Source organism: Prionailurus bengalensis, chromosome A1, assembly GCF_016509475.1.
Source record: "Prionailurus bengalensis isolate Pbe53 chromosome A1, Fcat_Pben_1.1_paternal_pri, whole genome shotgun sequence".
Lineage (NCBI taxonomy): Eukaryota > Metazoa > Chordata > Mammalia > Carnivora > Felidae > Prionailurus > Prionailurus bengalensis.
The window spans coordinates 205,421,623-205,445,365 of NC_057343.1; the positions used below are offsets into that span (position 1 = coordinate 205,421,623).

A 23,743-nucleotide genomic window follows, 5' to 3' on the forward strand; every position below is an offset into this window, starting at 1 on the left:
ATGGCTTATCTGGAAACTTCTGTAAATCTTATGTTATAGTAAAATATTTTTTGTTATTCTACTTTGTACAGTTTATTTTACTGTGTCTCATTTTCTCAATGTGATAATCGTATTTAAAAATTAAAACTGATGGAACATTCTGTTTTGGTCTTCACCATCTGACAAGTCGAATGACAAGAGGTGGATTTTGCCCGTTTCTTTTCACCGATGCAAACTTGTGTTAAGATATCACTGAATGGAGTATTTATAAGCTGGCCCTGAGCATGCATAAAGCATTGGTATCTGATATTTTCTTTACCTCCTAGAAATTTGAAATATATGTTGTCTGATTAGATGATCATTAGTGTCTTGCCATGATGTCTGAAAATTACTGTACAGGAGAGTCACAGCAAAGCAGCCGTTGTGACTGGCTTTGTGTAGGACTCACATGTTGTGCCACACTTGTTTGTCTGGCATTTCGGGTATGACCTCTTTCTTAGTTTTTGTCTGAAAACTCCATGTGTGACCACTGGTGTATGATACTATTAGGAAACACCAATCTGATAACCATCTGGGGTTTGCGGAGACATTTATGAGTCTTCCTTGTAGACCTCACGAGCAGACCTCAAGCAACCAGCTGGCATAAGTGTTATCCAAAAGGTTTCTTCCTTTGTGAACATCAAATCCTCAGTTCATGATTCTTATTTTCATCCTTCAGTATTTGCTCTGAGAGCTATTGCTTGATATTCAGTAATTTTTTCTGCATTGATAGAGTTCCTCCCCTCAGAAAAACTGTTCTTTCCTACCCGTTTCCGTATGTAATTTCTGATCCTTGTTATTTTTAAGACATCAGTGTAGCAGTCCTAAGTATGTAAATGTTAACCTGTGGGTTGGAACCTTTGTCTTGCAATTTAAGGTAATGGATATTGTAGCCCATCTGAGTTTCCCCTACTCTTTATTCTCATAACGTCTGGAGTTTCTTCAGAATGTGGTATATTTTGTTGTGCTTCTATGTAAGATGAAGAATTATCTATTAAAATTACATTTTGGACATTAAAAAAATAAAAGAAAAAAGAAATATTTGTGGCACATGTGGGGGGAAAAAAGCTGAAAAGATAACAAATCGGTATTTATATAGTACCTCCCTCTTTCTCAATGCCAACTTTATACTTCCAAGATAAAGTCCAAATTCTAAGCCTCCTATTACTGAAGGCCTTCCTCCCTCACTCCTTCTCACATTCTCTCTCATTACCGCCCCACTGGACCTTCTGCTCCAGCCACACAGGGGTAGCTAGCTGCCACACAGTTTGTCGGATAATCTTTTGAGTTTCCAAGAAAGAGCAAGAATAAGGAGATATTTTCCCCAAAGACAATACTCTGACATCCTGGTGGTTTCATCATTTCTCAAAATTCTCTGGAAATACTCCTTTCATCTACTCTCCCCACTACAGTCCAACAAAAGCTTGAATATTTAAACTTTATTAAACATAACAGGGGCGCCTGGGTGGCGCAGTCGGTTAAGCGTCCGACTTCAGCCAGGTCACGATCTCGCGGTCCGTGAGTTCGAGCCCCGCGTCGGGCTCTGGGCTGATGGCTCAGAACCTGGAGCCTGTTTCCGATTCTGTGACTCCCTCTCTCTCTGCCCCTCCCCCGTTCGTGCTCTGTCTCTCTCTGTCCCAAAAATAAATAAATGTTGAAAAAAAAAAAAAAAAAACATAACAATCTGGGGATGCAAACCACATACATTTGAGGACTCCTCCCCCCCCCCAAATAAAAGGTTATGCTGCTCAGCTCTGCAGTAATTTAAAGCTACAGATCATATAGATGCATCCACATAAAGTGGCAAATTTAAAGCACTAATGTGTGCTTTCTAGGTATTTACCATCATCCCCCTTCCTCTTCTCTAGTCCAGAGCCTCTTTTCCATTAACCAGCCTCTTGTTTGCTACAGCTTTTCCTCACACCTTACCTGTACCCTCCAGTCTCAGATTGATGTGCCTTTAACTGCAATTTGGATCCAGGCCCACCCCCTTTGACTTCTAACTGCACTAACTGTATAGCCATCAACTTCACAAATTTGATTTGGCATCTAATTAATTCCTCCTGCCTTAAAAATTCTGGATTCCTTCTTTTTAAGGATCAATTCCAGGACTGTAACCCTACTGACTTTACAAGACCTCAAGTGGCCAAAACCATTTAGGCTCCCTAGAAAACATCCTATATATTACCTATTTGTCTTTGATTTTACTCACTCAACCTTCACAAAACAATTATGCAGTGGCTGACACAACTTTAATGCACACACACATACATACGCACTGGCATCTTAACAAAAATAATAAATATTCTGTCCATATTGTCACTCTGAAATTCAATCACTTTTGAAAGGATAGGATATTCCTTCACATAATTTATTTAGTGTATAGTCAAATAACTAGAGGATGAGTTAAAATTTAAGTCACATAGGAATATTTAAGATACGTTAAATTATTACAGATAAAAAGCACACAACAAAATAGTATGTATATACTACTGCCATTTGGTAAAAAAATTTCACATACATATTTATGAGTGTTTCGTATGTATTTTTATATATACATATACTATACTACATATCTTATATAGTTTCTAGTAAATTCTGTATAGTATAACATTTAACCATACCAGGATATCTTTAAATGCTAAGAATATTTTCTTCTTTGTGCTTTTCCTTATCTCACAAATTTTCTATAAGAGCTAGTTTTAATTTGGGCACCTGGGTGGCTCAGTGGGTTAAGTGCCCAACTCTTGAGTTGGGCTCAGGTCATGATCTTGCAGTTAGTAAGCTTGAGCCCCACACTGGTCTCTGTGCTGATGGCACAGAGCCTGTTTGGGATTCTCTCTCTTCCCTCTTTCTGCTCCTTGCCTGCTCATGCTCTCTCTCAAAATAAATAAATAAAACAAATTTAAGAGCTAGTTTTAATTTTATAATTTAAAAAATCAATAAAGGCCACAGGGAATACAATGATGAATAGAACAGTACAGCTGGCTTTTAAGCATTCACATGTGGATTAATTTTTTTTTAATTCTGGAAGTGTAGAAATGAAAATTGAAAACAGAAGGGGAAAAAATAGAGCCAAAAGAGGAGCAGGGTAATACATAAAAGTTCCAAATGAGAAAATCCTCAAAAGAATAGTTCAAGAGGAGGAAAGACTGAGAAGGAAATTTCAAAATACTATCTTACCCTGATGTCCTCCTAGGGCAAAAATGATAATGTGGCATCACAAAATGGAAGCAACAAAAGGAATAAGATGATTAGTTAGGTATGGAGGGGTGAATCTACTACCGGACTTCAAATTAAACTTTAAACTCTATACATCAGAATGAATTACAAAAAAATCAACCCTTGGGGTACCTGGGTGGCTCAGTAGGAAGAGCATAAGACTGTTGATCTTGGGGTCATGAGTTTGAGCCCCACACTGGGTATAGAGATCCCTCAAAACAAATAAAACTTTTAAAAAAGAGAATCAACCCAAAAAGGAAGAGAGAAGAAAGAGAACCTTGGTGAATAGCCCTCTAGTCTTTGGATTAAAAAGTATTTTCTTGGGTGCCTTGGTGACTCAGTCACTTAAGCATCGGACTCTTGATATTGGCTCAGGTCATGATCTTGCAGATCGTGGGATCAAGGCCCATATCAGGCTCCCCTACCCATAGTACATAGCCTACTTGGGATTCTCTCTCTCCCTCTCTCTTCCCCTCCCCTGCCTGCATGCAAAGTGCTTACTCGTGTTCTCTCTCTCTCTCTCAAACTAAAGAAATAAACTTTAAAATAAAGTATTTCCTAAAGCAAATGGGAAAACAATAGATTTAAGTATGAAAAAAGTACATATTATCGTCCTCAAAAATAAATATGACAAAAAATATATTAAAAAGCTCACAGAAACTTAAATAAAAACGAAACACAAAGATCCTAATAAATGAACAACAAACACAAACACTCAATTCTAACAGAAATGGTAACAACTAAATTTTTTTTTCAAATGTTCACCCTCCTCCGGGCGCCTGGGTGGCTTAGTCGGTTGAGTGAACGATTCTTGGTTTTGGCTCAAGTCACAATCTCGCCATTTGTGAGTTCAAGCTCCACTTGAGTTTAGCGCTGACAGTGTGGAGCCTGCTTGGGATTCTCTCTCTGTCCTCACTTTCTGCCCCTCCCCTGTTTGCATGCTCTCTCTTTCACACTCTCTCTCTCTCAAAATAAATAAATAAACTTAAAAAAAAAAGTTCACCTTCATAATGAATCAAAGAAATGTGAGTTACAAAAAGTGAGATACTTTTTTTTCTTTGCCTCTAAAACTGAAAGAGTCAAAAATTAATAATAGGGGCACCTGGCTGGCTCACTCAGAATATGCAACTCAGGATTTTGGGGTTATAAGTTCAAGTCCCATGTTAGGTGTAAAGATTACTTAAAAATAAAATCTTTTAAAAAAATCATAATGTTGAGGGGCACCTGGGTGGCTCGGTTGGTTAAGCGTCCGACTTCGGCTCAGGTTATGATCTCTCGGTCCGAGAGTTCGAGCCCCGCGTGGGGCTCTGTGCTGACAGCTCAGAGCCTGGAGCCTGTTTCAGATTCTGTGTCTCCCTCTCTCTCTGCCCCTCCCCTGTTCATGCTCTGTCTCTCTCTGTCTCAAAACTAAATAAACGTTAAAAAAAAATTTTTTTAAATCATAATGTTGAAATGAAACAAGTAGCAGGATGATCTATTTATGAGATTATGGACTGCACAAGTTTCAGGAAAGCATAGTTTACAAACATGTATCAACTGGCCAAAAATGTTGATATTCACTCATCCAGTAACTCTACTTCTAAGATTTGATTAATCCTGGGGAAATAAATGAAAATACACACATTGGAATGACTCAGAAAAAAGGTTAGAGCATTATTTTTAATTGGCAAAAACTGGAATTAAATGAAAAGCCCAACTTTTTGGGAACCATTAAATAAAATATGGTACATTCAAACAAGAAAATTCTATAAAACCATTAAAATATATTTACAAAAAATTTTTTTTTAATTTTTCATATGTTTTTTATTTATTTTTGAGATGGAGAGAGACAGAGCATGAGCAGGGGAGGGGCAGAGAGAGTGGGAGACACAGAATCCGAAGCAGGCTCCAGGTTCTGAGCTGTCAGCACAGAGCCCGACATGGGGCTCGAACTCACAGAGTGTGAGATCATGACCTGAGCTGAAGTCGGATGCTTAACCGACTGAGCCACCCAGGCGCCCCATTTACAAAGATTTCTTAATGACTCATCATATTATATCAAGGGGAAAATTTATGATATAATATTATATGTAGAAAATGAGAAAGAGGGGCGCCTGGGTGGCGCAGTCGGTTAAGCGTCCGACTTCAGTCAGGTCATGATCTCGCGGTCCGTGAGTTCGAGCCCCGCGTCAGGCTCTGGGCTGATGGCTCAGAGCCTGGAGCCTGCTTCTGATTCTGTGTCTCCCTCTCTCTCTGCCCCTCCCCCATTCATGCTCTGTCTCTCTCTGTCCCAAAAATAAATAAACGTTGAAAAAAAAAAATTAAAAAAAAAAAAATGAGAAAGATACTGTATCCTGTTCTAACATGATAAAAATGCATGGAAAAAAGGATGAAAGGAAATGGTAAAATGTTAATAGTATTTTTCATTAAGTAGAGAGATGATGGATGATCTTTACTTTCTACTTTGTATTTTCTACTTCATACTACATTTCCAAAAGTCACATACTATTTTTATAAAAAACAATAAAATAAAGTACTCCTGCGTAATCACAACCAGTTTCTTCTTTAAGTTGAAGACACAGGTTCAGAGTTGTACTAGAAAATTAAAATAACTTAAAAATGCCATCAGACCAATCTATTTACTTACCAACTGAAAGGCTTCACTCAACGTTATGTGCCCTCCCTACAGCAAATGAAGCTATACAGTTAGGACAGCCTTTCAAAGAGTGCTTCTAAAACACTTACAAAGTGAGTCAGAGACTAAGGATAGATAACAAACAGGAAGATTTTTACAATATAAAACATAGAGAAGAATATACCCAATGTTTAATACAAATCCTACAAATATAAAGAGATGTCCCATATACCCCAGAGATAGTCTGGTATAGATTTTAGACACAAGAATAAAAGGCCAAGTGATCATATCAGATCTTTCAAGACATAACTGTAGAAGATGTCAGAAGAATTAATAGAAAAAGGCAGAGGCACCTGGGTGGCTCCGTCAGTTCAGCATCCCGACTCCTGATATTGGCTCAAGTCGTGATCTCACAGTTAGAGGGTTCGAGTCCTATATGAGGCTCTATGCTGACAGTGGGGGGCCTGCTTGGGATTCTTTCTTCCTCGCCCTCTAACCCTACCCCACTCTTGCTGTCTCTCGCTCTCTCAAAATAAATAAATAAACGTGACAAAAAAAAAAAAAGAAGGTGGCAGGTAAGAGTTATGTTTGTTTTTGTTTTTGTTTTTGAGGCAAGCACAATTGGGCTTTCCCCTTTTGATTGCTCATTTCTTTTAATTTTATAATTTTATCTGCCAAAGAGGAGATATACAAATAAACTGAAATTTTTACACTTTCTCAAACCACTTTCCCCCAAAACAATAACAAAAATCAATATGACAGAAAAAATTAATGAGAGAATTTTTTTAAATGTATTTCCTAGCACAATGCAAAATGTGGATGAAGGATTTGGCATGATGTACAACCTCATGAAATATTTCTTGGTGCCTTCTCGTTCTTGGACATTAAGTTCCCTGGGAAGATTCCTCGGTCCCCTCCCAGCTGGGAATCTATTTTCATACTGTAGCCAAAACAATGGTAGGACAAAATGCACTCCCAGTCATCATTCAAATACGCATCCATTTATCCACTCAAGTAATATTTAGTGCTTACCATGTGCAGACTGGATATGAAGGAAAATTTTCCTTACAGCTCTGAAGACTAATATTTTAGGACTGAAAGAGGCTATATTCAAAGGTCAGTAAACAGTTTTATTATCCAAAATAGCTGAGGTATTTAATAAAGCAGTCATCTAAAAATCTGTGTGGTTTCCCAATTGGTTGGCCATTATTTAGGGTGAGCAGGGATGGCATAGATGACCGTAAGGTACCCTTGAATCTCTGTGTACACCAAGAATTGACTATAGACTGAAAACATGCCTCACACGTGCACTGTTTCTAGATGTATGCATGTATGGCCACAGAATTCACAGAATTCTTTCCATACTCCTGTATTTTCTCATTAAACAAATACTAAGATGAAGTTTTAAAAGTATTACAGCTAGAAACTTCTAGAAAAAATTGCTCCTCTCTAAAAACAGCTTCAGGGGCATGTGGCTGGCTCAGTCACAAGATCATGAGTTCGAGCCCCACGTTGGGTGTCGAGATTATTTAAAAAAAAAAAGAAAAAGAAAAAAATAGCTTTAACAACTATGGCTACGTAGCAAAAGAATCATTGGCTTCTCTGTAGCACTAATTTCAAAAAAGAGTGATTTAGCTTAAACTAAATATCAATGGGTAAAGATTTATCAGAAAGTCTTACAATACATTATACTTCATTAAATGAATCAGAGCTAACCTAATCATCTGAAATCAATAAATTCTCAGATTCTACCTTACTGGGAAAAGAATTAAGCCCTCACAGACAACTTTAACCACACCAAAGCAACAACAACAACAACAACAGCAGCAAAACCCAAAAACAAAATGAAACAAAAAACCATTAAGAGGAAACCACTAAAAATATTAAGAATAACAAGACACCAAAATGAAATGGGTTTACCACAAAATTTTGATTCCAAACAGCATTTAGCATTATTTACTGGGATTACTCTATAGCATGTAATCAGATGGGGAAATTTCTAACTTCCTGAACTTCTGGCCAGTGAGGTGTCAGATTAGACAGGCTCAAGAAAAACCTTCTGCTTTAACAAGATCGTAGTATATTCAACAGTACAGTGGCAAAGAGATAAAAATACAAACAATAGGGGTGCCTGGGTGGCTCAGTCAGTTAAGCATCTGACTCTTGATTTTGGTTCAGGTCATAATCGCTGGGTTCTGAGTTCAAGCCCACATCGGGCTCCATGCTGACAGTGTGGAGCCTGCTTGGGACTCTTTCTCTGCCCCTCCCCCGCTCGCACACAATTGCACACTCTCTCTCAAGTAAGCTTTAAAAAAGAAAAAGAAAAAATACAAATTAAAGAATACATTTATCCAAACCAAGATAGATTTCTCCTGAATAAGTACTAAGAAAACAAGGATAATTATTAATGGAATGCAATACTATCCAGACTCAGTGGAAAATACAGCATGTAAAGACAGTGTGAACTACAGCATTTACATATAAAGAAATATCATTAGAAGACAACACAGTTTTGCACTGAGCATTGTTGTTTACCCAGCACCCATCTCCTCCTCTTGTCACTACTCTGATTTCCATTTTCTCCACACAGTCCATGAACTTCAGGAGAAATAACCTCAGACACCACTCCAGATGCAGGCTGGCCTAAGGATAATCTCATCATATTATTAGTGACCATTTTGAAATCCAGATGTAAGCCAAGGGGCATCGCATTGTCCTGCCTCCACCAGCTGGTTCAGGAATGGGCACGAACCCCATTAAGGCCAATAAGAACAAAGAAAAGTTTACTAAAGGCTTCTGAAAAAGACGTTCCCTTGCTCTTCAAGAGGGAGCCATCAGAACTGGCCTTCCTTCCAGATGTCGTGTCCTGCAGACTAGAGGCCCCACACCGCTGCTGCCTTCTTTCTACAGAGCAGGGCAAGGTGACAGACTACAGGAGCACAGCCAAAGTCCCCCTGATGTCAGCACACCTATCCACACTTACAAGGGGACTTTCTTCAGATACGCGACCCAAGAAGTTTCTTTCCTTTCTTATTTAAAGCAGATTGTGTTGGAATTTCTGCTTCTGACAGCCAAAGGTATGCTAACTGATACACACGAAATTCTGGAATTTCAAAATCACAGATGGGGTTAAAGCAATGGTTTGTAAGCTATAAAGATGTTACAGATAAGGACAAAAAGTTTCTTATACATATATATATATATACATATATACACACACACACACAGGTAACTGATTATGTAATAGACAGGAAGTGGCAAGAAACTGCTGAATATTTGATCCACTGATCTATCATCTAATGAGTCTGTGATTTTTTAAATTTTTTTAAGTTTGTTTGTTTATTTTTGAGAGAGAGAGACAGAGAGACAGAGAGTGAGCGAGCGCACAGGTTGGGGAAGGGCAGAGACAGAGGGGAAGACACAGAATCTGAAGTGGGCTCCAGGCTCTGAGCTGTCAGCACAGAGTCTGATGCAGGGCTCAAACCCACGAACTGTGAGATCATGACCTCAGCTGAAGTCAGACGCTTAACCAGCTGAGCCACCTAGCTGCCCCTGGGTCTGTGATTTAGGCAGCCTCACGGTGCAGACAGCAACATACTGATTCAACCCCTTTATCTATGTTATCACCGGCTAGGCTATAGACAGCTATGTTCATGAAAAGAGATTCTGACCCCAGCAGAGTACTTTATTGGTGAATTCTGTCCACGGAACTAGAGACAAATTTTCTCTGTACAATTAATTATTTGTATTAGGAACTAGAGAGAAACTCAGGCCAGCAAAACCTTGGCTTTTACAAACTGAATACCGCGATATTTCTAAATGTAATACTTACGAAATAGGATTAGTCAACAGCATATTTTAGCAAACTGGAGAAATCCCTAAAGATCTGTTTGAAGAAAAAAAACCTAAAAACAAGTTTTTACCTAATAATTAAAGAACACATTTATAAAAAATTTTAAGGATCATCTTAATCATTTACCTCTCATAGCTATAAATTTGTATACAGATCATAATTAGTCAAGATGTTACCATGGTTCCATAAATGATGGGAATTCTTAAAACACTAAAACAGTCTACCAAAGTTAAATGGTAGCACAAACAGGAAATGTATAATATTTTTATATAAATTATAACATTGTGTTCTCTCCAATGCATGTTTAGCATTTTGCTACCAAAATGCCTTAAAATAAAAAAATGAATATTTATTACACAACCTGATTTAACTAGTTTTATAAAATAATTAAAAGATTCTTTCTAAAAATAGAAACATTTTTTTACCATGTTATTTATTTCCCATGTTATTCAACTTAGGCCAGAATGAGATTAATTGACAAAAGAGCCTTGCTGAAATGCATATCTTCAGAAAATTCAGTTTTTCAGGGACTGCCTTAGACATTCCATGTAATCCTTGAGAATGTCTAGACCTTCTGTTCACAAAGTCAGTAAGTTTTCAGTCCTGAGTACCATGTGCAGGACCAGACATCACCCGTGGCGGGAAAGAGAATGATGCTAATGCTCTCTCTAAGCCAGGCCCTGATCCCTACACTGGCTTTTTTTCTTCATCTATTCAATGAATCAGCTCTGGGAGATAAAAATGTTTACCTCCTTTTCAGAGATGAGGAATCTGAGGTTCAGAGAGACACATCAGCTCTTAAGCAGCGGAACTAGAATTTGAATCTACTTTCTCTGGCTCTAAATCCAAGATCTGATCCCCAGTGAATACATTAAACATAAGCAGATAAAATTACAAAGCAAGAAAAAGGAAAAAGCTATTAGCTGTTCACCAAAATCCATGTTTGTTATGAGCTGAACTATGTCCACAGAAAATTCATACGTTGCAGCCCTAACCCCTACTACCTTAAAATATGATACTGGGAAATTGGTGAATTCTTTAACCACCTTTAAAGAAAGGTGATCAAGTCAAAATGAGGCCCTAATTCAATCTGACCGACATCCTTAAAATAAGAAGAAATGTGGATTAAAAAAAAAGAGACACCAAGACCACATGAGCACGCAGCAAGAAGACGACCATCTACATAGAAGACAAAGAAATCTACATAGAAGACCATCTACAAGCCAGAGAGAGAGGCCTCAGAAGAAACCAAACCTGCCTACACCTTGGCCTGGGACCTCCAGCCTCCAGAGCTGTGAGAAAAGAAATTTCAGTTGTTTAAGCTGGGATTTTGTTACGGCAGCCTTAGCAAACTAATGCAATGTTCTATTATTCCTGGGCACACAGCTAGGAAACAATTCCCAGCTTCCTTCACAGTTAGGGTTGGCCATGTGACTAAGTCTTAGCCAAAGAAATGTGACGAGTGGTATGTGCCATTCGTAGGCATCCTATGTGCATTCCTCTATGTCCCTTTCCCTCTGGCTGGCTGGAGGAGACACGGTGCCTGCAGTGATCTTCAGAGCCTCATCATGATGATGGCGACACTGTCATACCTGAGTCCCCAGATGACCACGTGAAGGAGAGATGCCCACCAACATGTCAACCACCCGTTACTGCTAACTGAGCAAGAAGTAAATTTCTATCACGTCCAGGCTTTTGTGCGGATTTGTTATAGCAGCCAGACCACCCTGACGCTGAGACACAAGAAAGTATAGGGAACGTGGAAAGAAGGAAATACAGAAACACATGTGGTAGGCAGTACTAGCTGTTAGCAGTAACTCCATGGGGTGTTGCTTCCCCAGGGATGGCCTCAGCCTCCCAATCCTTTTCAACTCAGGGACTGCCAGGGAGGGAAACACAACTTCCAATCTTGCAACATATGTTTGGAGAAATAATAGACCAAACCAGAATATAATTCTGTGCCATAAATTTTCCTAACAAACATTTGTTAAATTCGGCCCAATAACTCACTAAGCGCGCTCAAACACACTCTAAGAAGTCATGACTGATAAATGGTAATGGGACACTCCCCAGTCTTGGCATCTTCCTCTTGATGACAAGTTGCCCTGTCCGTGTTGAAAGCTACCAAGAGGTGTGTAGACAGCCTGTGGTTACCAATCTTTGATGTTGCAACACTTAAGTGTTTCTCTCTGTCCTTCAAAATTCTGAAAACAAATGAAACTTTGTAGAAGTAATATTAGAAATTCCATACAGTCATACAATACATTTGAGGGAGGGGAGGGTGACAGATGAATCAGGTTAGTCAGTAAACAAAGCAATAAATAATTCAAAAAAAGTGAGAAATGGCTGATCTATATGAGCTTTGTCCTGTCAGATCATCATGCTTACAGAGAAGGAAAAGAACAACCTGAACAATAAACATTTACTTTAGGCAAAAACTTTGTAGAGTTGTCAAAGCCGTGTTGTCTTTGTGGAATTTCACAAATGGCAAATATTATCACCATATCAGTTATTCTCCTGGCTGAAAGAACAAGTGTGAACATTACTGTGAAAAATTATTTTTTTGTACTATATTTCTGCTCTTTATGAAAGACAGATTTCAAAAAGACAAAAGTAATGTCAGATAAAGAACCAATGTTGATTTTCCAAGGAGACCGCAAAATTTCTCCGGTTTGGTGTGATATGCGTAAGGCCTTTATTTTGGGGAAAACAACCCCCCGCCGCCCTGCCAATTCTCTAGAGTCACGTAAAATTATCACAAGGGTCCTTTGAGGGGTATATTCTACAGACCCTATCTAGTGTAGATAAAAAGTATTGTTACCATAATCTGGATTGTGCCTAAAAAGAGGTCCAAGTATATATGGACTGAGATATTATAATTTATAATCAAGCAACAACTATCTTCCCTCCTGGCTGGTAGATACTTTCTAACTCCAGGACAGACCTTACTACTTCCTAAGTCTATCTCCTAAGAGGAGCTAACCACCTTAAATTGCAAACCTGGCAAGTGTCCTAGTTTTGACAGTTTAAGAAAGCTAGGTTCCCAGTCTTAGGTTAGCCTCTGCATTATTCCCATCCAAAAATGAGCCAACAGAATGTTCTCTCATTCCTTGGATAGCACTGGAAAAAGAAGAGACCGTACCAACGGAGACCTAAGGAAGGCATCCAGGAACATTAGCTCAACAACTTTTGCTGAACCCCTGCTGTACACAGGGCCCTGTGGTAAGCACCCACCATGACAGATCTTAAGAAGCCCAACATATGCTGCATGGGGCCACTAGGGGCAATGAGACTGGGAACTATGGGGAATCCATGGCACAGGCAGAGAGTGCTGTGGGTGCAGAAAGAACAGTGTTTACGGTTGAGTAGGAGAGAGCAGAAACCGTGGAGGAAGCGGTAACTGGGTTAAGCAGGATTTCAAAAGGCAGGGAAAGGCAGCGATAGCATTCCAAAGAGAAGGAATAATATGTGCAAAGGTCTGAAAGTCCTTGGCCTATTTGAAAAGACAATAGCAGCCAGCATGACTGAAATTAGGCCCAGAGAGTAAGAAATTAGTTTAACATGAGGCCCGAAGGCGAAATGAGACTAGAAATTAAAAGGCAACAGATACCTTACCAAGGAGCATGAACTTGAAGGCATGGTGGGCAGGGCTTGTAAGCCAATCCTGATCACTTCAGGTGCCTTGTCCAATGATGGTGGGAACCCCAGTGGTCCAAGTCACTGCCATCATTACCAAACAAAAAACCCAGGCTTTCCAATAGCTATGGTTCAATTACAAAATAAGGGGAAGACCTGAGGAGGGGGTAAAGAGGAGAGCAGGAAAGGTGGAGGAGCTTACGAGGTTATAATTTTTTAGTGAGACAGTCATCAGGAAGGTTTTATATGCAGAAGGTTGTTTCTGTCAGAGGAGATTTAGCATGGGCACCACAGAACTCCTCATTCTTACACTGGGATTTAGGTGAAATATGCCTGACAGAGAGGTAGTGCTAAACCATACGATTCCTCCTCACCCCACACCACCCCTCCCTAACTTACCCATCAAATTTTCAACCTGATTCAGTCTGTTCCTGATGAAATATTCCAAGTCTGTGGAAAGTCTAAAAGGGTGCCAGAACAATAAAGATGCTGAAAAACCTCTTTGGTTGCAAAAAGTTTAACAGAAAAGATTGTGAGCACAGCCTGAACATGACCAAAGGTGGGGCTGCCTTCCTCTTTAACAATAGCCCCAAAGGGCAAAGAGCTGGACAGGAAAGCTGAGAGCTTTCCCTTGTGTGCACAACACCACAAAATGGGACTGTCAACTCTATCCTGAAGTGACCTGTGTTAAATGACACTCCAGCCTTTAACCCTTCACCCAACCCAATCTAGGGAGTCCAGATGATGGCACGAGGCAGCAAAATAATTAGTGAGCTACAGAAATATCTCATTCCACATCCAATCAACATAAATATACCATTATTTTTGTTTCAAGCCCCTGGACTTGGAGGAATGAAAATTTACCAACTCTGTGAGGTTGCTACCTGAAGCTAGCTACCTGCCCAGGTGCCCCTCTCGGCATTCTTATCCATGTCAGGTCTTCAGGGCAGCCTCCAAGGCACCTGGATCCTAGCAAGCAATCTCAGTTTGAAGGACTTTTGACATTTGACTTAATCTCCTCTGGATCCACTCAAGGAAAACCTGAGAACAACTTCTGTTCCAAGAGTCTTTCATGAGCTCAACACACCATCAGGTGACCTATGCAAAGGCTCAGGACATAAACCAGTAAACGTTTAATGCCAAGGATGGTTTTTCAAAGGGTGTTATGCCTTTATAGAATCTTTTCCTCTTTTTGTTTTAATGCTCATGCTTTATGCTTTCAGGTCTCAGTTCCCCAAGCAATATGAAAAACCTTTAGAAAGATCTTCTTCCTTATAATACTAAGTTACTTTTTCTTTCTTTCTTTCTTTCTTTCTTTCTTTCTTTCTTTCTTTCTTTCTTTTCTTTCTTTTTCTTTCTGTTTTCAAATAAAACAAAAAAAAGGATAACAGAAAGACCAGCCCTCTGAGTACCGGCTCTGGGTCAGTCCACTGGTCAAGGACTTTGTCTAACTTAAATGTGCTCCAAGCAGATCGCAGCTTCAGAAAAGACGGAAAACAGTAAAGCTTCAGTGGAACAGATTAACAAAACGTTTTTAACAAATCTTCTTTAAGACTATTTGACCTTTTACCAAAATACACTATTAGGAAATTATTAAAAAAAAAAAAAGATATTATCAGGGAGGGGTAGACCCTAAAAGTCAATTATGTGTTTTACATAAGAAGTCTTGAGTTGTATCGCTTACTTTGGGCTTTATAATCAATAATAATTCTATATACTATGTCCAAAGTATCCCGTGTCCAATGAGAGTATGACTTGACTAAAACTAGCTTCATGTCTGCATCATTTACTCCATGAGGAAATGTTTTAGCACCCTCTACTGGCCACTTATATCTAGTCAGCTCATAACCACTCTCCACCATGGAGCTAACTTCCAAAGGTCAGATGGTAGCTACAGTAAAGGCCACCCCATCCCTCCTTCAAAGCCACCCATGCAACAGCTGGGCCAGAGGCCACTGCCACAAAAGGAAAGAACAAAATCCTTAAATGCCCTCCTGCCACTGCTTGTTCATGAGTCCTATCATAGCCGGCAGATTTCAAAATATCACCCTGAGCCCCTGGCTTGCCTGACTGATCTGCATTCCGCCTCCAGTGACCGACCCAGCCTCATTTCTACACTCACAGATTCTTCTATGGGCTGAGCCATGTCACGAGCCTGTCCAGTCTGCTTCATGTAGCCAGCTCTGGTGGGATGCTGGTTGTCTTGAGAGCCCAGCTTACCTATCTGGTATCACTCAGGTAAACAGGACAGAAAGAAGAGCTTGAGGGACATATTTTCCCCCACAAGCTCATAGATATGATGTCAATCATCTTCCTGCCCTTGCTTGTATATTATTCAGACTGGGGCTTGGGGGAAGATGACAGAAGAGAATTTCTCCTCTCCCATGGTCTCATGACAAAGCAACTTCTAATGTTGAGAAACATTAGAAAGCAAGTCTCCTTTAGTAAGATCTGACACAAGTAACCATTAGCCCTGTAAACTCTCATTATCTGGCCCACTTCCTTTCAGAAAGGAAAATATTAGAGTCGGCATGGTATTCATCATTCAATAGCAGAAGGAAAGGAGGAAAAAAGGTGGAATGTTTTTCACTCCCAAATCTTGCTAGGTCAAGTTACTCTTTACTGATTAATAAGAGCTTACTGATTTGGCATCAATCATCTACTGAATGAAGAATATTCTTTAGAAGAGGATGTGGCAAAGGACTGAAAAGTAATTCCTGCCATCCAAAAGCTTACAATTTGGTTGCAAAGACCAAACATGCCAAAGGAAATAATTAAAAAGTGATAAAGTGCCATATCCTTTAGTAAAAAATATATACCGGAAATTCCACAAACACACACACACACACACACACACACACACACACATGCAAAGTCCCTTTCTCTCTCATGCATGGGAAAATGGCTAAAATATTAATAACAGCCATCTCTGGTGGAATTTTAGGTCTGTACTTTTGTTCTTCATATTTTTCAGTCCTGTTTGAATGTCCTACAATAAGAACATTGTATCTTAACAAAGAGAACAGAAATAAATTAAAAACCAATTTATCAAAGGTGTAAACAGGAAATTGCTTACAAATAGAATTTTGTACACAGAATATGACCTATGAACACAGCTAGATAAAAATACATGGGAAAAAAAAGACTGAACAAAAACATATCACATTATTAACGATCATTTTTCTCTACAGGCTACAGTGATTTTGGTCTTTTCTGCCTTTCATATGCTTTCTCAATTCCTAGAAAGTAAATTAATCTTTACTTAAAGCAATTCACATGTTGAACAACTCTCACTCTCATTTTAAAATATCATCAGTGAAAGTGCTTTTGATGACCCCGGGCTTAATGACACACCTGGAATAAGGGCTGTGCTGATGAGGATATCCACCTCCTTGCACTGTTGAGCAAAGAGCTTCATTTCAGCTTCGATGAACTCTTTGGACATCTCTTTCGCATATCCTCCTTGTCCTTCACCAGATTCCTTCAAGTCCACCTCCAAGGGCTCAGCACCAAGAGACTTGAACTGCTCCAAAGCTGCAGCTCTGGTGATTATTGAAGGGAAAGCAGGGGTTATTTCAGGCCCTTAATGCAGAAATCGAGATCATTATTTACATACATATTTGGGGGGTTGGGGTTTTTTTTAAGTTTTTATTCAAATTCCAATTAGCTAACATAACAGTGTAATATCTGCTGCAGGTGTACAATACAGTGATTCAACATTTCCATAGAACACCCTGTGCTCATCACAAAAGGTGCACTTCCTCATCCCCATTACCTGTTTCACCCATCCCCCTGCCACCTACCTTCCCTCTGGTAACCATCAGTTTGTTCTCTATAGTTAACAGTCTGTTTCTTGGTTTACCCCTCCTTCTCCCTCTCTCTTTCCCCTTTGCTTGTTTTGCTCCTTAAATTCCACATGTGAGTGAAATCATATGGTATTTGTCTTTCTTTGACTTATTTCACTTAACTTAATACAGCTCTATCCATATTGTTGCAAATGGCAAGATTTCATTCTTTTTATGGCTGAATAATATTCCATTGTACACACATACCACATCTTCTTTTTCCATTCATTAGTCAAAGGGCACTGGGCTATTTCCATAATTTAGCTATTGTCAATAATGGTGCTATAAACATCAGGTGCATGTATCCCTTTAAATTAGTGTTTTTATATTCTCTGGGTAAATACCTAGTAGTGCAATTGCTGGATCGTAGGGTACTTCTATTTTTAACTTTTTGAGGAACCGCCATACTGTTTTCCAGAGTGGCTGCGCTAGTTTGCATTCCCACCAACAGTGCAAGAAGGTTCCTTTTTCTTCACATCCTCACCAACACCTGTTGTTTCTTGTGTTACTGATTTTAGCCATTCTGACAGGTGTCAGGTGGTATCTCACCGTAGTTTTGATTTGTATTTCCCTGATGATCAGTGCTGTTGAGCCTCTTTTCGTGTGTCTGTTGGCCATCTGGATGTCTTCTTTGGAAAAATGTCTGTTCATGTCTTCTGCCCAATTTTTAATTGGATTATTTATTTTTTGGGTGTTGAGTTTTAAGAAGAACGAACTGTCTATCTTCAAAACTGGAGATTTTCTTTTGATAGCTTTGACTGGACTATTTCAATTATCTCCAGAAGTGCATACCACTTCTATAACTTTTTTTTTCTGGAAAAATAAAAATTATAGGGAATTCCAACTTCTACTTAGTTCAGTTGCAAAAGGAATTTCACTACTGATAACTCCAATAATCAATTATGTTTCTTGGGCCTCCATTGTCAATGATGACATGAGCTCTGACCTACGTTAACATTTGACTTCATTCCAATCACTCAGGTTGAGATTTTCATTTGTAAATGTTCTGATTTATGGGGACTTCTCTCATATAATGGACTCTTAGAAATATTTTAATAAAGTGATTTTTGTTCCTAGTCCTCATTAAATTGTGTTTGAAAAAAGCAACCTATACATAGTGTATGTTAAAATGTGAACAGCCAACACATTCAAACTATATAAAAATACATTCAGTTTAAAAAAATAAACTCTAGCCATGCACCATGTACTAGCTGGAAAACCAGAGCCAACAAAGATCTCAGTTCTGTGGTGGAAAGTGTGTTTAACTTACCAACCCCTATCCCACGATAGTGAATCCCAAACCCCACTAATGACATCGACCCCTTCCCAGACCCACTGAATTACAATCTCCAGGGGAGAGGCCAGAAGCTTTATTTTTAGCAAAAGCTGCAGGTAATTCTGGCCATCAGGGAAGTTTGGGAAACCGTGGCCTGAGGCCATCAGTCCCAAGCAACAGTCATGGTCAGAGAGAGGACACAAAGGGTAGGTAGGACATGATTCAGCAAGAGGTTCTCACCCTTTCTGCTGGCTTGAACAAGGAAGCTTGTAGTCCTGATTGCCCAGGAAGGCCAACTTGTGACACAGGGAAATTAGCCAAAGCTGAGGACAGCCGAGAGGACAGAAAGAACCCGGTGCTGGACGGCACCAATGAACTGCTGACTCGAATGTGAAAAGGGACTCCTTCCCATGGATTTTCATTTAAAAGAGCTAATACATTTATTTAGAGTTTAAGCCAGTCTGAATTGGTGTTTTCTATTCCTTACAGCCAAAAGGATACTGCTGTTTACAAAGTTTAAGAAATGTATACTAGTTTTAATGAAATAAGATGAATTTAAAATGACCTATATGTATGTGTGAGTGATCACAATTTCATTCAAAGGGTATCTGCATAAATATCTATAAGAAATGATACCAAAAAAATCATTAGCAATTGGATCTAGCTGGTAGAATTATAAAGGTATTTTCATTTTCTGATGTTTCTCTGTATTTTTCAATAGTGGACATGTATAAATAATCAGAAACATAAATGCTATGTTAGAATCTCTGCCCTCAAAATAATTATCACTTAAAACTATTATAATGTATCAAAATGTAAGTAAGATGTGAATATTTTTGACCCCAAAATTTCATTTCTAGGAATTTATCCTAAGGAAATAATGAACTATCTCCAAATACATATGTTCTTACACAGACATATACAGTATTGTTTATATACAGTGAAAATGTCCATTATAGAAGATTAATTAAAGAAGTCACTCTACTTCCACACAGTGGAATCCTATGCAGCCATTAAATATGTTTGTAGGTTAATCAAGATCTTCACAATCAACTGCTAAGTAAAAACAAAGCCAGTTAAAATAGTACTGTTAGCAAAATTACATTTTTAGTTAATGTGTAGAAAAGACAATATATACTGTTCACAGTTCTTTCCAGGGAATAGGCTATTTTATTTTCACTTTTTGTACTTTTTAATGTTTTTTTTTTTAATTGGGGGAATAAGCATGTATTAGTTTTATGATAAGAAAGGAAACTGAATGTTATAAAATTGATATGTCTATAGTATGTAAAATAGGGCTAATCATCCCCACATCATAGGTTTTTTTGTTGTTATTTTTGAGAAAGAAAGAGAGCACAAGCAGTGGAGGGGCAGAGGGAGAGAGTGAATCTTAAGCAGTCTCCACGCCCAGTGCAGAGCCAGAAGCAGGGCTTGGTCTCACAACCTTGAGATCGTGACCTGAGCCAAAAACAAGAGTCAGACACTTAACTAACTGAGCCACCCAGGTGCCCTAAGTGTTTGTAAAGAACAAATAAAACAAAGCAGATAGCACAATGCCTGGAAGAGAGTAAACATTAGTACAGGTGTCTGAAAACTATAGCTCCTGACTTGCCAATTGTTTTTGTAAATAAAGCTTTATTGGAACACACACATAAAGAAAAATAAAGTAAAGCTATTATATTTCTAAACTTTGCGACACAGGCATTAGGTAGGATGCTCACTATTGTTACCAGGGGAATCTCTTAGCTATTGTTTGAAAAAATTTAAAAATCACACTCCTTTAATATTGATGAGCAATGAGTTGTCCTTAAGTTTTTAGGATGTTTATCTGAAAATATATACTGTTCAGTCTTCCAACAAGAATTTATAATCGAGTGTGTTTTCTAATGTGTTTGGATTTCATATTTATGATACCAACCCCTAGTCTCAAAATAGTGATTGAGGGGCGCCTGGGTGGAGCAGTCGGTTGAGCGTCCGACTTCAGCCAGGTCACGATCTCGCGGTCTGTGAGTTCGAGCCCCGCGTCAGGCTCTGGGCTGATGGCTCGGAGCCTGGAGCCTGTTTCCGATTCTGTGTCTCCCTCTCTCTCTGCCCCTCCCCCGTTCATGCTCTGTCTCTCTCTGTCCCAAAAATAAAATTAAAAAAAAAAAAAAAAAAACGTTGGAAAAAAAAATAGTGATTGAGGTATGTATAATCCTTAGAAAAGGATTATATAGTTCAGCCACATCTTTCTTCATTGTGTACTTGAGCTATCCTAGTAAATGGTAAATAAAAATGGAGTTAAGCAACAGCCATCCTCTAGCTATCAGATCTGTACACTATCTAAACCAGTGACATCAAAATACACACTAAATTCTCAGCAGCTGACCCAACACCAAGTTTCAAATCATCTCTAAGTCAAATATGCACATTTCCACATTAATGCTACTGTCGCTACACTGAAAACTTGCACAACCTCCTCTCTCCAGGTTTGGATGTCTTCAAAAACTTCACATCAACAAACATTAAAAATTAAAAGCACAAATAACATGCTTAACACTGGCTATCCTTGGCATGCATCCTCGTTATTGCAGAAAAGCCTTTTCTCATTTCAGCAGGACAGCTTTTTATCAGTACATCACTTCTCTAAACTCCACGTAAGCCCTGTAAATCATATTCTATGGAACATTCCTTACTCCAGAAAGTCACATTCTTTCCAACTTTGAATGGCTGCAAATTTTTTTGATCATTCTATATTCAAGATTAGCAGCAGTATTATTCCTCCACTGATCTCAGCTGATAATGAAGAACTATGCATTTTAACCCTGAAATAGTATTCATACATAAAAATAACAGCAATTCTCAATAAGCATTTCATAAAATCCAGCATCTAATATCTTCTGAAATGAAGAACAATTTTAATCAAACTTTTCTTTAAAGAATTCTAGAAAATGTTGATATGTCTGCTTTAAAGTATTATGCAATGAACATAATTGAGTATTTTCTCCTAGGGGCTCCACTATTGCCCAATCAGCTTTATTTGCCTGCATCAAAATGCAGAGCATACCCCTCCCTGCCCTCTGCCCACCCCCCGTCTGTTTTCCAAAATACCTCCTATGCTGACTTTTTTTGTTTTAAGGAAACCCAATGCCCAACGTGGGGCTCAAACTCATGACCACAAGATCAAGAGTCACATGCTCTAGTGACTGAGCCAGCCAGGTGTTCCCAAAATATCTCCTATACCACTCTCCTCTAACTCACAGACATCTTGGTTCATGTCCTCCCTGACTTGTAAATGCAATCTGCAGAGCAACAGATTACAAACTCAGGATGGGAATAATTCTGGTCCCACTGCTAATCCACATAAAGAAAACTGAATACGAGTTGTTTGTTTTCAATTCTTCTGCTTTTTAAATTATTTTTGCTGTATGGAGTCTGGGTCCTTAGATATTTTTTCCCACTAGATAATACTTTTCTACTTTGAGTTAACTTGGAAGAAGTAGAAACATTTTGAAATGTCAAGAGCTTGTAAAGCAGTTTTCAATGTGAAACTTCCATTTATAAATTCCAAAGACAGCATAATATCCACCTGAAACAAAATGTTTTCACCTTAACAGCAGTCACTCATAGAGCACTTACCTGGTGTCAAATCCTCGAACAATAGCACCCATAGACTTCGCTGCACCTGCAGAAGCCAGCCCAGCAACACCACCACCAACTATCAGAATCTAGGGGAAAAGGCAGAACGGTATGTTTCCATTTTTTTTTAATGTTTACTTATTTTTGAAAGAGAGAGAAACAGAGTGCAAGTGGGGGAGGGGCAGAGAGAGAAGGAGACACAGAAACAGAAGCAGGCTCCAGGCTCCGAGCTGTCAGCACAGAGACCATTGCGGGGCTGAACCCACGAACCATGAGATCATGACTTGCGCCAAAGTTGGACATTTAACCGACTCAGCCACCCAGGTGCCCCAGAACGGTATGTTTTTTAAAAAGTTCATTATCAACTGGCTATGAAAAATCATCAGCTAATAACTATCAGCACCTGGTACACAGCATTCAATAATACACCAGGTGGTGCCTGGCAGTGGTGATCAGCCCTCAATAAATATACTGAGTGGATAGACAACACTTTATCTGAACCTCCGCTGTTTTTAAAAATTTATCAAAGGAACGACTGCTGGCAAAGGCCCACAATCTTCACGAAGAAGTCTGACAACCAGCATCTCGGTGTGGAAGCCACATACAGCACAATGGGGATTATACGTGTTAAAGATTAACAGGTCTTGAGGAGCCTGAGTGGCTCAGTCAGTTAAGCATCAGACTCTTGATTTTGGCTCAGGTCATGATCCCAGGGTCATGGGATCAAGCCCCATGTCTGGCTCCACACTGAGCATGGAGCCTAAGATTCTCTCTCTCCCTCTGCCCCTCTTTTTTGTGCTCACACATGTGCTCTCTCCCTCTCTAAAATTTAAAAAAAAAAAAAAATTAAATAAGGTAACCGTTAAAGAAAAATAGATTAACAGGTCTTTCTCAGTGTGTAAAAGCTACCTGCACTGAAATAAACTCCTAGCGCAGCATTCTAGCTATCTCTCCCCTCACAAATGTTAAGGTTCCTCTATGTTCACAAAATAGCAAAATAAGTTTCAAAGATGGATACAACTTTGATAAAATGTCTACCTTCTATTTTGAGTTCAAATGCTTCTGAAAGAACAGCAGGTGACCAACTATCTAATTTTGAACCAATTTGAATGACCAAAGCAACATAACTAATCTCCCTAACCACTGAACAGTTAGAGCCAAGAAAACCAAAGAATTTCTCAGAAACAAGAGTCTCCCGGCCTTCTAAGAAACACAATAAGAGCAATGTTGTCTCCAGTCTGGAATGGGCCTTTCAGAGAAAAGTTCTATTATACTTCCCAGTCAATTGAGGCAACTCCTTGTTGCTGTTTAAAAAAAGAAAGAAAAGGAAAAAAGCCACCCACAGAAAACAGTGAAGCTTATAAATCCCCACCTACCCATGATGCCCACATCTCCTTCCACCTCTTTTTTTTTTTAATTATTATTTTTTTTAATGTTTATTTATTTTTGAGACAGAGAGAGACAGAGCATGAACAGCGGAGGGTCAGAGAGAGGGAGACACAGAATCGGAAGTAGGCTCCCGGCTCCGAGCTGTCAGCACAGAGCCCGACGCGGGGCTCAAACTCACAGACCGTGAGATCATGACCTGAGCCGAAGTCGGACGCTTAACCAACTGAGCCACCCAGGCGCCCCTCCTTCCACCTCTTTAAGAAGGCTAGTCA

The 23,743-nt window shown here is 39.1% G+C and overlaps 1 protein-coding gene across 5 annotated transcripts in view; it reads right to left on the reverse strand.

Annotated features, from left to right (window-relative positions):
- Nucleotides 1-23,743, reverse strand: part of NNT (nicotinamide nucleotide transhydrogenase) — a 94,378-nt gene that overhangs the window by 47,935 nt on the left and 22,700 nt on the right. For all 5 annotated transcript variants that reach the window (XM_043598888.1, XM_043598914.1, XM_043598899.1 and 2 more), the window contains exons 6-7: nucleotides 22,083-22,171; nucleotides 16,698-16,885 (exon numbers count right to left, since the gene is read on the reverse strand). In XM_043598888.1, the coding sequence (XP_043454823.1) occupies nucleotides 16,698-16,885; nucleotides 22,083-22,171 (277 nt within the window). The remainder of the gene's footprint in view (nucleotides 1-16,697; nucleotides 16,886-22,082; nucleotides 22,172-23,743) is intronic.